Below are 12,500 nucleotides of genomic sequence, written 5' to 3'. Positions count from 1 at the left end.
CTTATCAGATTGTTTCAATAAGCCATTTACTAACACCTAAATTCAGCCAGGTCTGATTAAGATCCTGTCAAAAAACGTTAACAGCATGAGAAGTTTGCTAAGCACTTCAACAGCAAACACTGATAAAAAAACTCTGTATTCATTCTCGTCTATTCTTGTACATTTACACCTTGACCACACAGTCACCCAAATTCTTTGACAACTGTCAGAGACAGTACTGTACTAAGAGCTAGTAGCAGGAATAAATTCAGCCTCATCAAATCATAGGGAGATGGTATTACTCCTGTACAGGACACAGATAGGTTTAGTGCTGGCAGTTCTAATATCCACACTTCCTGTTGCACAGTGAACATGCTTCTGCATTTGTTTGTTTTTATTAAAAAAGTGCTATGAAAACATTTTGAAATTAAAGTATTATCAGTTTTCCATTTCAAGTAAAATTTTCCAGTCTATACAGTTTAGATAAGGAGCAGAGCAAGAGGTGACTCAGTCATCATCTGTAAATGACTCCATGGGTGATTAAAAAAAAAAAAAAAGCCATATTAGATCTCTAAAATACCTGGAAACACAACACAGGGTGTTGAAGACAAATTAATCCAGACTAAAAATAAAGCCTCCCCTTCATAATGTTTATTGACTACTAGCAAGAATTTAAGTATACAGACTCTAGTTATTCAAGAGATTCCTCAAGTCTTAATTTGTTTGTAAGAGATCCCACCACAGCTGAGACTGAATTACCAGGCTTATTCCTGTTGTAACTGGGCAGTATTTTTCACCTCTGTTTTGCAGATCCAGTTTTACAATTACATGTGGTTTCCTCAGACTTGAAACCTGTGATACTATGATAAAGAATGTCTATTCAAAAATATCTCATTTGTGTCAGTGTAACTTTGGCTTTAATGCAGTAACAAATTATCCTGTGTGCATAAATTAATATGCTCCTACTTTAAAATTTCATATAAGCAACGTGACTTTGATGTTTTATGAACACTGAAAGACTGAAAAGTTCAAATATATTGAATCATTTACCTGAAGAAAAGTCTGTGTTCTAACCTTTTTATGGCAACTACTGGAAAATAGAATTTTTGCAGATGCAATCTCCCAAAGGATAGAATAAAATAGTAATACAAAACCAGAGCAAGATTTTTTTTTTAAACAAAGGCTGAGAAAGGAGGGGTAGAATAAAACTGGTGAATAAGATTAAGTAAGCTTAGCTCTAATCTCACTCAGGGTCACCTCTATAGGGAAATATACTGGCATCGCTCTCTCAGTATAATAATGCTGCTACAGTTATACTATTATAAATTATTATGTTTCCAAAGCAACATATCAGTACTAATTCCATTGAAACCAAGGATGTAAGGACTACAAGAATCAATTCATGATATCCAGTTGTCTCTGGACACTGAATTACTGATTTTTTTTCTCTAGGAAAGCCATGGAAATAAAGGATGGACGTAAATCCAGTAATAACAGGCCAAAATTGTACGATTCTATGATCAGCTCATGCTTAAAGCAGTCTATTTTGAAAAGAGAAAAGAAGTCTGGAGTAATTAATTATCTTTGTTGACTTACTGAAAACGTTCAGGAAGCACCAGCTGTTAGGTCTGTCCTCACACCTAGTCCCCCAAGCATCAGCAGGGGTTTGGTGCCCTCTTAAGTTGGATACAGGCAATTTCAGTGATTGTGAACACACTTCTGGCTGATAGATCGCCTGAGGAGGCTTCTCGGGATACAAATTGTTAAGAAAGTGAGTGCTAACTGAGAAAAGTGACGCTTCAAAAAGGTTAATAACCACTGTAAGGCAGCGAACTTACCCATAGAGGCAGTGAACTTCCAGCAAAGAACGGACCCACCAACATACTTTTGTACCCTCCCCTTCAGGCTTTATTGAGGTGGTTCAGCCTCACTAACCTGATCTTGCGTGGCACAAACCTGACTCAGGCTTGTTGAGCATCACAAAAAAATCATGCATGGGGCACTGGCACAGGTTTCTCAGTGAAGTTGTGGATGCCCCATCACTGGAAGGGCTCAAAGTGCAATTGGATGATCTGAGCAACCTGATCTAGTGCAAAGTTCCCTGCCCATGGCACAGGGGCTGGAACCAGATGATCTTGAAGGTCTTTTTCAACCCCAAACCATTCTATGATTCTCTGAAGAGAGAGGACTATGTGATCTGGTCTTACCTCTTGGAAAAATCATCCAGTTGACAACGTAGGTACTTAATCAAAGAAAAGGATCAATTAGGAAAAAAAAAAAAAAAAAAGAGAGCCCTGCAGAACTGTGGACATCAAAATAAAGGGCATTTCTATTAGTTGAATACTCCAGTGATTACTGTTCACACCTAAAAGCTGGGACTTATTACCCAAATTTAGATTTCTGGACAGTTCCAGCAATCACCTTAGGTTTCTCTTTTACCTAGTTAATAATGCAGAATGCTATTTTTTTTCTTGTGCAAGTATTTCTAATCCAAAGAGAATCCTTCTTGGTCTTCTGAAAACTAGACAGACTACTCAGTAAATCTTTTCTGAAAATAAAGCCTGATTTGGTCTAAGAAGTGTTCTGTTAGTTCCTTTTTGATTTCCCTTTTAGCATCATAGGGGTATACACTTTAAATGTTTTTTTTTTTAAACTTGGCACTTATGTAACTCATCATTCCATTTTACTAATTACTCAGAGGGAAACATATGACAGATATTTATGTTCACACATAAATTAGAATGCAAAAGAGACTGGCCACAGAAATAGTGATCTATAAAGATAACGTAGAATTTTAGATTACATTTAAATGTTGGTATCAGAAATTATTAAATACTTTATTTAAGTGCCAAGGACCTTGTATTTAGAAGAGTAATCCATTACAATGAAATGTATTTATATTAGTACAGAAATAAAGCACCCAAGACTTTTTAATATTGGGAAAGTCTCAATTTATTTTATCAAACTCTCCTACTATGCATTTCTTCAGAAATCGGTTTCAAGGCAATACATAAGAAAACATTCAGAGAATTGGCAAGTTAGTGCACAAAATCATTTTCTCAGTCTGGCCATAGACACAGAGATAAAATAAGAGTCAAAGCATCTCATAATTATTAATAATAAGCATCTCTTGTCCCTTGTTACCACAGATACCCAAATGCCTAGTGGCAAGGCACATTTTGGCACCTTGGCCTATTTCAGTAAAGCCACACAAAACTGGATGGATGCTCCCCATTTCTTGGGGCTGCAAAAGCTCATGAAAAAGAGCTGAGAGCAGATCCATGCAGCAAACAGAAACCTGCACAAGTAAGTTATTTGTCAACATCCAAAACTGCACTATATTGCTTTACTGAACACAAAAACGTTCCCAGAGAGCTTGGAGTTCTATTTTCAAATCGATGTGACAAAGGAAAAATAAATAAGGAGAGGATGTAGTGAAGAAAAGATGGGTATGCCTGGACCCCCTACACCACCAAGATATGCTCAAATATCATTATTTTACAGTAAAATTTTATAAAATAAACCCACCTTGTGTAGACAAAAAATAGCTAAATTGCACACAGAGAAGAAGAGATCCCTGAGCTAGTCAAAAACTAGTTAGAAAAGCCACACAACACACTGTGTGCACATATCCACATGGGTCTAGAGGAAGTACTGCTACTATTTCAGCAAATAAATATTGCTTACTAGCTCCCATTCAAGACCACAAGTGATGAATCATATTTGCTAGTGTATAACCTTGAAGTTCTGCTCCTAAGGCTTGAGTGAGGGCAGCCCCAGGTGGGATCTAGTCTTATTGTGGTGGATGTAGCCAACAACAAGGCATTCACATTTAGTGCATTTACCTCAAATAGTGCTGAAATCAGGCAGTCAGGCTTCACAGCTGAGTTACTTTTCAGAGAAAGTATGACTCTGACATTTTTGAACAGCTTTTCCATCTGACGACTCACAAATTTGTGATCATAGGTTGAAACCTACCAAATTATGTAGCACTTGCTTTTGATAATGTTCACTGAAGTAGGTATTTCCCATCCGTACAATTCCATTTCCCATATTCCCTTTCTAAGAAAGTAGAAAAAAATGACCTCTCTTAGCTGGTAACTAGCATTAAAATAATCCACAGAGTAGAATAAGTGTGTGGAAACAGCAAAAATCCTCTCAAATGTTTTAAAGAGCTAGAAAATACGGAATGTGGATCCACAGCTTTACCATGGTAATCAGTTATCCACAGTCTCATTTCTTCTATGCCATCTTCCCCATCCCATTTTTCCCATACTTGGTTCCCTCTATGCTATAAAGTGAACTTAAAATCTTGTAGCAACATGTAAAGAAAGCAGAACCAATTTGTTCTGGGAATGGAGAGGCAGGATATTTTAGGGCAGAGCTTAGAGACATCTGCTATAATATAGTGTAAGAAACTTAACTCTACACATTAATGGAGTTGATGAAGTCTGCGTTCTGGAAACAAATTAAAACAGATGCTTTGCTGGTAACTGACAGAGCTTCAATTAAATCAGAAGAAAAATCATATGTCTCCCAGTCCCTAGTGCTGATTAAGACTTTCCTAGCAAATTGCAATTTGTTTTTCATGAGGAACTTACATGACTTGAACCTCAATATGTTCCACTACGAAGTCTTATGGAACAGAAAACTCACACTGAGATAAATCAAATAAGGTTAAGAACTGATTTAGTTAAGAATCAGTACTTGGTGCTGTGCAGATACTTTTAATTTGATTTGAAGCATCTAGTATCAAATTAGCTCAAGCTTATTACAGACTTTATGGCTTTAGCTAGAGCTGAAAACAGATTTCAAAACTTATGTCATTAGCCACCTAAGGCAGATGCCAGTATCAGTACTGACACCAATATCTAGCAGCATCTAATTTAACATTATGACACATCCTTATATTCTCTGTTGGACAGTATCAGCACAACCATTAAAAAAACAAAGTGAAGAAACATTGAAATGAAGAGCTCTTCTCCCAGGAAATAATTCAGACGTTTCTGACCATTTAACAACACACACAGGCTAATTGACACCATACATTTAAGACCAACAGTTGTGTTTGTAAAGTTTTATATAATAAAATTAAAATGCTTATCATTTCACAATTGCAACAAAAGTAGAAGCCACCATATCATTACTTAAACAAGTAACAGCTCAAGACCAAGTATTTCTCCAGAACTCCAGAACAGCTGGGACAGTCTTAGCTCTAGAGTTCTGGGAGCACTTGTGCAGTTCTGTGCTGGTCTAAGGAAACACAAGCTATAAAGAACTCAAGGAAATGTGGTCATAGGTCTTAAATGTCACAGATCTTGTGCCATGGCAGTTGTGGGAAACCATCAACTTAAGGGTATGTATTTTTGTACTTGCTGGGCTCCAATCTCTGCAACATAGACTGCTCCACTCCTCATGTCTACATCCACAAGGTGTGGTTTGGTTTCATCAGCCAGCTGGACACTCTGGACCATGACACAGTCCCCAATGGAGCCAACTGGAGGTGCTGCCAAGATTGCCAACCGGTTGATATTCAGCTGAGCGACAATCAGGTATTTGTAATCGGCAGTAAACCTGTGACAGACAAACATATTTTTAAACTATGAACTCCATATGACATTTAATTTTAACACAAACAAAACCTCTTTAATAGTCAGAGTTTTGAAGGCTATGACCAACAGAATGCAATGTAACATTGGGAACTAGGCTGTAAGCCTTGCTCTTCATATGGCTGCTCACTGAGACACATTATACTACAGAAAAGTTGTTCAAGAAAATCATTCTTCCTGTAAAAGCTATAACAGTAAGGCTAATAACATAATGACTTTAAAGTGAAGCTCCCAATCCTGCACTCAAATCCACAGGGCTTGTTACGAGGCCAGGATTTCCCTGTCAAGATGCAACTGTGCAGATCTTTGCATATATTAGGACACCCAGCACCTTATAAACAGGTTAACTGCTTGTCAGCAGGCATTAAATATCAACATTTTAATTCCCCAGTAAGAGTACACCTTACTTACATAATTGTATGCTTCTAGAACTGTTCAACAATACCTGACAGAATAGGGCCCATCTTCTGAAAAACAGCCACTCCACGACCCAAGCCATTCTCCTGTGGCTTTATCAAAAACCTGGATTCTCTTGTTGCCTCTGTCTGCAACCCATACCTGTTAAAAAGAAAAATCATGACTGTCAACAAATACAACTAATTAAATGCATTTGTATCTTACAGGAGCAAAGTTCCTTGCAGTAAACATGGAAGAACGTACCCTGAAGAATGCATACCTGCCCACTGAAAATGAAATCGGTAGATCTGACTTCCAGATATAAACCAAAACTAACCTGTGGTTAACAGACACTAATTATTTTATACTACTTTCATAGAGAAATCAGTGCCTTTTCTTCTTTTTTTGTGGCTATATGATACATTTGGTAGGACTTTTATCCCCACAATGAAGATATATTTCTGCCTATTAAATTCTGAAGATCTCTCTAAAGGTGTGTCACCTGCACTTTTTTTCCCAGTGGTAATCTCATTTAATGATCATGAGCCGCAAACACTCCTGACATGTCTAATACTACTACAAATAGAGCCATTTGAACACTTAGAGCATGTTTAGCTGGTTTTGTCTAACCAGTTTTGTCTCTGTCCCACCCTGTGTTAACTGGGTTCACAAACATTGTAAGCTAGCAATACCACTAGACAGTTCCAATGAAGGCATTTTTTGTACAATCATTGAAGTTTTAGCTGTTGACGAGTCATCAGTCTGGTAAGTAAACTTCATGATTCTTCTGGGGTATCACCAAAGAAGGAGCAATAAACATAATCTTAGATCCTTCATCACTGTTTTTACATTAAGCACTACTGCAGCATTCTCTTAGATTTCTTATGAATTAACAATTAATTCTCAGCCTAAACTGAAGATCAACACTACGTTGGCAGTAAAATCATAGCTCATCCCAGTCACTGCCTTTGAATGAATAACCTCATGGTTACCCTGCAGCATAAAGTGACCACGTTCCTTCTGGTTTTTCTCCCACTCTGCCAGTTTTTGCAGAGAATTGATTTTTATATACACTTTTTATTCTGATTCAGACAGCATCAGCAGAATTAGCTTTAACCAGAGGTGTTTTAGTGAAGCAATCTTACTTTCCCTGAAACAGACCAAGAAGCAACTGCATAATTCCTCTCTAGGACTGGCAGACCAAAACCCACACTACAATTAACACCTGGCCAAAGCAGACTGTTGGAATGCCTTGAGCTGCATGTAAAAGAGAGTAATGTCCACAACCTAGCTAGAGCCTCACTACCACCTCAAGCTTATTTGGAATTTCCAAATATGAAATTAAAGCCCCCTGAAGTGTAGTGACTAAGGATAACCGATCACCACTTTGTCATCTAGCAGGATTATCTTTAACAAACACACTGAAGTATTATGTTTCTTCTGTGCACAAGTTCTAGGATCAACTACACAGCCAGCCAGCAGGAGAGAGAAAGTAACCACAAAAAATCAAGAGGAGTAGAGCCAATGTTTCTAGCTCTTATCATTCATCCCACACACATTCACAGTCCAGTTTTTCTGCGTTGTGTATCAAAGCACAGGTATTTACAGCTGGACTTGATCCTTTGGTATGCACTTTCCCATGGGAGAAAAGCTGTTAATCAAGGTCAGGATGGCCTGAGCAGGCTGCTGCTTCTACATGAAGAAACAGAAGTGCTTTTATTTACTACAGAACACACTTCTGTAGTCTCACAATGGCAAGCTGTTACAAACTGCAGGAGGAACACTCTGTTGTTGCATGGACATTGACAGTGTAAGTGGTCAGGACCCTGGTGTTAACCTCAGAGTCAGCTGCTTCCATAGAATCTGCAGTATGAAACTTCAGCTCAGGACTATCACACCAAAAACTGTAACCCCATAAAGTGACACAGACCACAACAGTTTAAACAAAAAAGAAATACATCTTGTTTTGTTCAAATATATATAAACAAGTCTGTTGAAAGATGAAATTTTTAAAAAAAATTCTTAATTCTTTACCCGTCCATAAGCATCCACTGTTACACTGTGAGGAATCTTGAACTGACCAATGCCACTCCCATTTGTTCCAGTCAGCCATATCTCTTTGTAGTCTAAACAGTGAGCACCATGAAAAATAAAAATAAAAAAAATCACAGTGAGAAAACAACAAATAAACTAGCTTTTAAGTCATCCTCTTGCAAAGTTACTTTGGGTAATTTATAAAAGGTGAGATTTCTAAACTGTTTAAACACAGTGCTCCCAGTACATAAATCTGAGAGAAAACATGACTACTACAGTGATGACTGAATTGTTATTAGTGATTTCACGATTATGGTTACAAAATTGTAGCCAGTAATACACTAGAGCCATAATTCAAGGTTGTGTTAAGAACTAAATTACAAAAAAACAAAAAGGAAAAAAAAAGGTGGCTGATTATGCTATTCATTTGTTTTCTAAATTGATTTTTAACACTTGTTACCTGGGAGTTTTTACTTTTAACAATTTATCATTTTGCAAACTAGGTATTAGGAAACTATCTGCTTTGTGATAGCACAATGGAGAAACAGTAGCTCCTCTATCCTCCACTTATTCCAACAGTGGGCATGTGCAGACTCTTTAGTCGCTGCCCTAACTGGGGAGTATGAGCTAATTAGAATCACGAAACAATTTAAATTTAAAAGTCCTCCAGCCACTGCCTGGTCCAACCTACTTCTCAAAGCAGGACTAGCCTTGATAAAAAGTCCAACTCTGAAGTTAGATCAAGTTGCTTTTGAGCATCTACAGGAATGGAGAGTGCAAATCATCTTTGGGCCACCCTGTCATTCACTGTCTGACCACCCTCACTCTGTTTTCTAATAAAAGTCAAGCTGAAATTCATCCCTCTTGACTCTTTTGCTCCATGTTCCTCATTCTTCACTTTAAAACTCCAAGAAACACATGTCTCTGTCTTCTCTATAGCCTCCTTTCACTGACTTGAAGGCAGCAATAAGAATCCCCCTTAGCTTTCTTTCTTGGAGACTGAACAAAGTCACTCTCTCAGCCTCTTCGCATGAATGACTAGGACATTTCTCCCAACAGGATCTGATTCAATAAGGTCTTTAAACTAAAGTTAAACGGCAGTTCTGCCTAGTACTCGCTTAAAAATATTCCCAAGCCGTGTTATTTAAAATCCAGTTTTCAGCGGTCAACTACTGCAACAGTTCCTTTTTCCATACCATCTGACAGTTTGATCAATCTGTTGTTCATTCCTCCATCTCCATCAACAACATAGACTTCTCCAGTTTCCTCCACAAAGATCTCTGCTGGTTGATCAAACTGCAGGGGAATCAAACTTGAACCAGCATTACCCGGTGTGCCCAAGACCTGCATAAGTTTACCCAAAGGGCTATACTGTTTCACTGTGTGTCCATATTTGCCTGAATCAAGGAAAAAAGAAAGTGCAAACACATCTTAACAAAACAAAATGTAAGTATTAAAACTGACTGCAAAGATTGAAAAACTCAAAAGTGATATTAATACATTTAACAGACAAAATTCTATTATGAGATTATGACAGTGGGTTGGAAAATCCACAGGCTGTAACAACATTCATCCACTGTATTAGGATCACTAAACCTAGGTCTAGCCAGGCTAAACCCAGGTCTATCAGGCTTTTTTCCCCAGATACTTCTGGGCAGTAGGGAGGAGTGCTGACCAAGCTCAGCAGCTGTAAGCAGACACACAGCACAACTTATGAAACTTCAGACTATTTTGTGCAGCACCTGAGAAGTTTGTTCATGGCAAGAAACACACAAATCTATCTCAGAATTGCTTGAGAGACTTAAATAAATGAGTTGTCTAAAGCAATATTACATTTTCTTCCCCATGGAATATTTCTCATATCACTGCCCTGCATACCTGTGCCAACATCTGTGATCCATACTGAACTTCCTATTGCAGTGTTCCATACAAAGATACCATGAGGCATTTCAACTGTATCATTCCAGGAGTGCAGAAAATAGCCTTCTTCTGAGAACACAAGTACCTTTGGCACATTGTCTCCCCGCTGAAAAGGCAAAGAAAGTTCTAAAGAAAACATACCGAATAAGTAATTTTGTAGTTTAAAATTCCTCTTTGTAAAGTTTTTGCAATGTTTCATGAATTGAAAGAATCTCCTGGCATTGTCTCTTAGAACTCTTTTTCCAGCTAGAAAAGGAAAAAGAGGTAAGGGTCTAAACTTAGTATGCAAAACTTTCCAGTCAGTCTAGACTTTCACCTTACATCACGTAAGAGTTCAGCTTTCAGAGCAGCCAAGTGCCTGCAGCTATCCTGGTCTTCAGCTTGAATTGTCATTTTTGTGTTCCTGCTGAAAAGCGTGCCCAGTGTAACGGGCATGAGAAACTGCAACAGTGCTTATTAGCTGCATGGCACTCGGGTACTCATACTGTGCTTTACAAGAAATTTCCACCATGTCCCATGGAGAGAATGTCTTGTCCACCCCCTAGGAATACTCACACATGGACCTGGGTAGAGGAAATAATTTAACTCCAACTATTCTAACTGGTTGAAAGAGCTGTGTGGTTTAGATTTCATTTGAAGGCCTCAAAGAATGGAAGATTCAGTTGCCCCAGAACCACATTTTATCTTACAGCTGACAGAACAAGCTGCTGTAACTCAGTTAAGTTGGATCATACATTCATACCACAGAAATGTAATGCTTTAAAAAAAACCCCAACAAACAAATGTGCTAGAACTGCTTTCAAAAATAGATACAGCAGAGACATCTCTGCTTATATTTTCTCTGAGTTTGATACAATTATTTATACAAACAAAAACATGTAAATATATGTAAACAAACATACTCATATATATCCTCATCTTAACCAGATCCTTTAACAGCAAAAAACCACAAACACAACACAGAGAGAAATAGAGCACTCCCACTCACTTGTCCTACATAGACCAAACCATGGAGAGAGTCAACAGCAACACAAAATGTTTGGCCAGTGAAGAGTTCTGGAGATTTAGGCCAGCCTATGTCCAACTTGTACATCTGTTGCTGTCCCTTCCAAGGAGAGAGGTACTCTGCTTTTAAAACCTGAGAATACAAAATAAATTTATAGTATTCAATTTCCATGAGGGTGGGATCAAAGGAAGCAGGTGCTGAAAGTTACGGTGTGCTGAAGCATCATAAATTCATTTACTCAATTTAAATTAACAAGACAAATAAACAGAAGCAGGCTTGCAGCCAGGGGTTTGGACTTCAAGTGGGAAAACTTCAACAATCTGAAAACTAGATAATGGAGTCCTTTGGACTGGGGAGCTCTGGAATTAGAAGGCAAAACACACACCCTGAAATTTCTTACACCAGAATTGCTGTTAATATCTGTAAATCACTCTCCAAAATGAGGAAAATAGTGCAGAAGGTTCCAAGTGCACCAGATCCAGGCACTTCAACAGGTCAAAATAAGAAAAAATACAGGTCAAGAAAGAAAACTACACCTTGGAAATGAAGAAGTGTAAAATGCCAGGAACAGTCAGACTCGGGTCATTCTATACATTTTAAACGACAATGGAAAAAAATAATCTTCCACCTTGTTCTATTTTTCCAGCAGAAGAGTGGAAGCTAAGCACTGCTGCAAGGCAAGCACTGAAGCAGAGCACTCAGCACAGAGCTGAGAAGTACCGCGGGAGCCCCTGAAGGCCCACGGCCACCTGACGTTTCTGCTCCCCGCCCTGCCGGGACCAGAGGACACACCGATGACACAGAGCTGCGGACAGACAGGCCGGGCTACCATGAAAGAAAACCGACAGCAATCAAGCAAGGAGAACACCTGTCAGTATCAAGTGGGAAGTTATTTACCCACAGACTCTTTTTTCCTCGCTGGGGCGCAGCACACCGCCTGGAACCCCCAGGAAGCGGCCGCCCCGGGCAGGCATTACCTCGGCGGTGCCGCGGAGTCGCCCGGTGCCGCACCCTCCGCCTGGAACCCACAAGCGCCGCCCGCACCCCCCGCCCCGCCGGCTCCGGCCCCGCCGCCCCGGGCCCTCCCCGCTGCCCGCCCGAGCCGGAGGCCCTGGCACGAAGCTCCGGGCGGCCGCCGCGCACCTGTGAGCCGCCGAGCAGTGCCAGCAGGGCCAGCAGCGTCCCGGCCATGGCAGCACCAGCGCCGCGGCCGCTCCCGCCTCCCGGGGGCCGGGCCGGTTGCCATGGCAGCCCCGCGGCCGCCGCCCCGCCCACATCGCCCCGGCGGCCGCTGCTCCCCGCGCCGTGCCGGGCCCGGGACCAGGGACGGCGGCGCGGGGCGGGCGCGGTGGGGCCCCGGTGGGGCCCCGGGGCAGCGCTCAGCGCCTCAGCACGGCGCCGGGAGCTGGGCGAGGGGCGAGCCCGCCCCGAGTTCCCGCCGCTCCTGCGCAGGCATCGCTGTCGACGCCCAGCGTGGAAAAGGGCCTTCGCTCAGCGCGGTGATGCCATAGGGACGCGACGGTGCGGAGGCGGGACCGGTGGAGGGGGTGCGCTGT

At 40.6% G+C, this 12,500-nt stretch overlaps 1 protein-coding gene across 1 annotated transcript; it reads right to left on the bottom strand.

Moving 5' to 3' along the window:
• Positions 1 to 2,906: 2,906 nt before the first annotated feature.
• Positions 2,907 to 12,135, bottom strand: NHLRC3 (NHL repeat containing 3). The gene is made up of 7 exons (XM_066177292.1): positions 11,842 to 12,135; positions 10,927 to 11,076; positions 9,897 to 10,044; positions 9,215 to 9,415; positions 8,019 to 8,110; positions 6,034 to 6,146; positions 2,907 to 5,553 (listed from the first exon to the last, which is right to left on the bottom strand). The coding sequence occupies exons 1-7, from the start codon at positions 12,133 to 12,135 to the stop codon at positions 5,325 to 5,327; spliced, it is 1,227 nt and encodes a 408-aa protein (XP_066033389.1). The 3' UTR covers positions 2,907 to 5,324.
• Between the last annotated feature and the right edge of the window lie 365 nt (positions 12,136 to 12,500).

Source organism: Chamaea fasciata, unplaced genomic scaffold (genome assembly GCF_029207755.1).
Source record: "Chamaea fasciata isolate MVZ Bird 193981 ecotype frontalis unplaced genomic scaffold, bChaFas1.0.hap1 SCAF_2, whole genome shotgun sequence".
Lineage (NCBI taxonomy): Eukaryota > Metazoa > Chordata > Aves > Passeriformes > Sylviidae > Chamaea > Chamaea fasciata.
The sequence above is the reverse complement of the archived record's forward strand: the minus strand, read 5'-3'. Positions and strand labels throughout refer to the sequence as shown.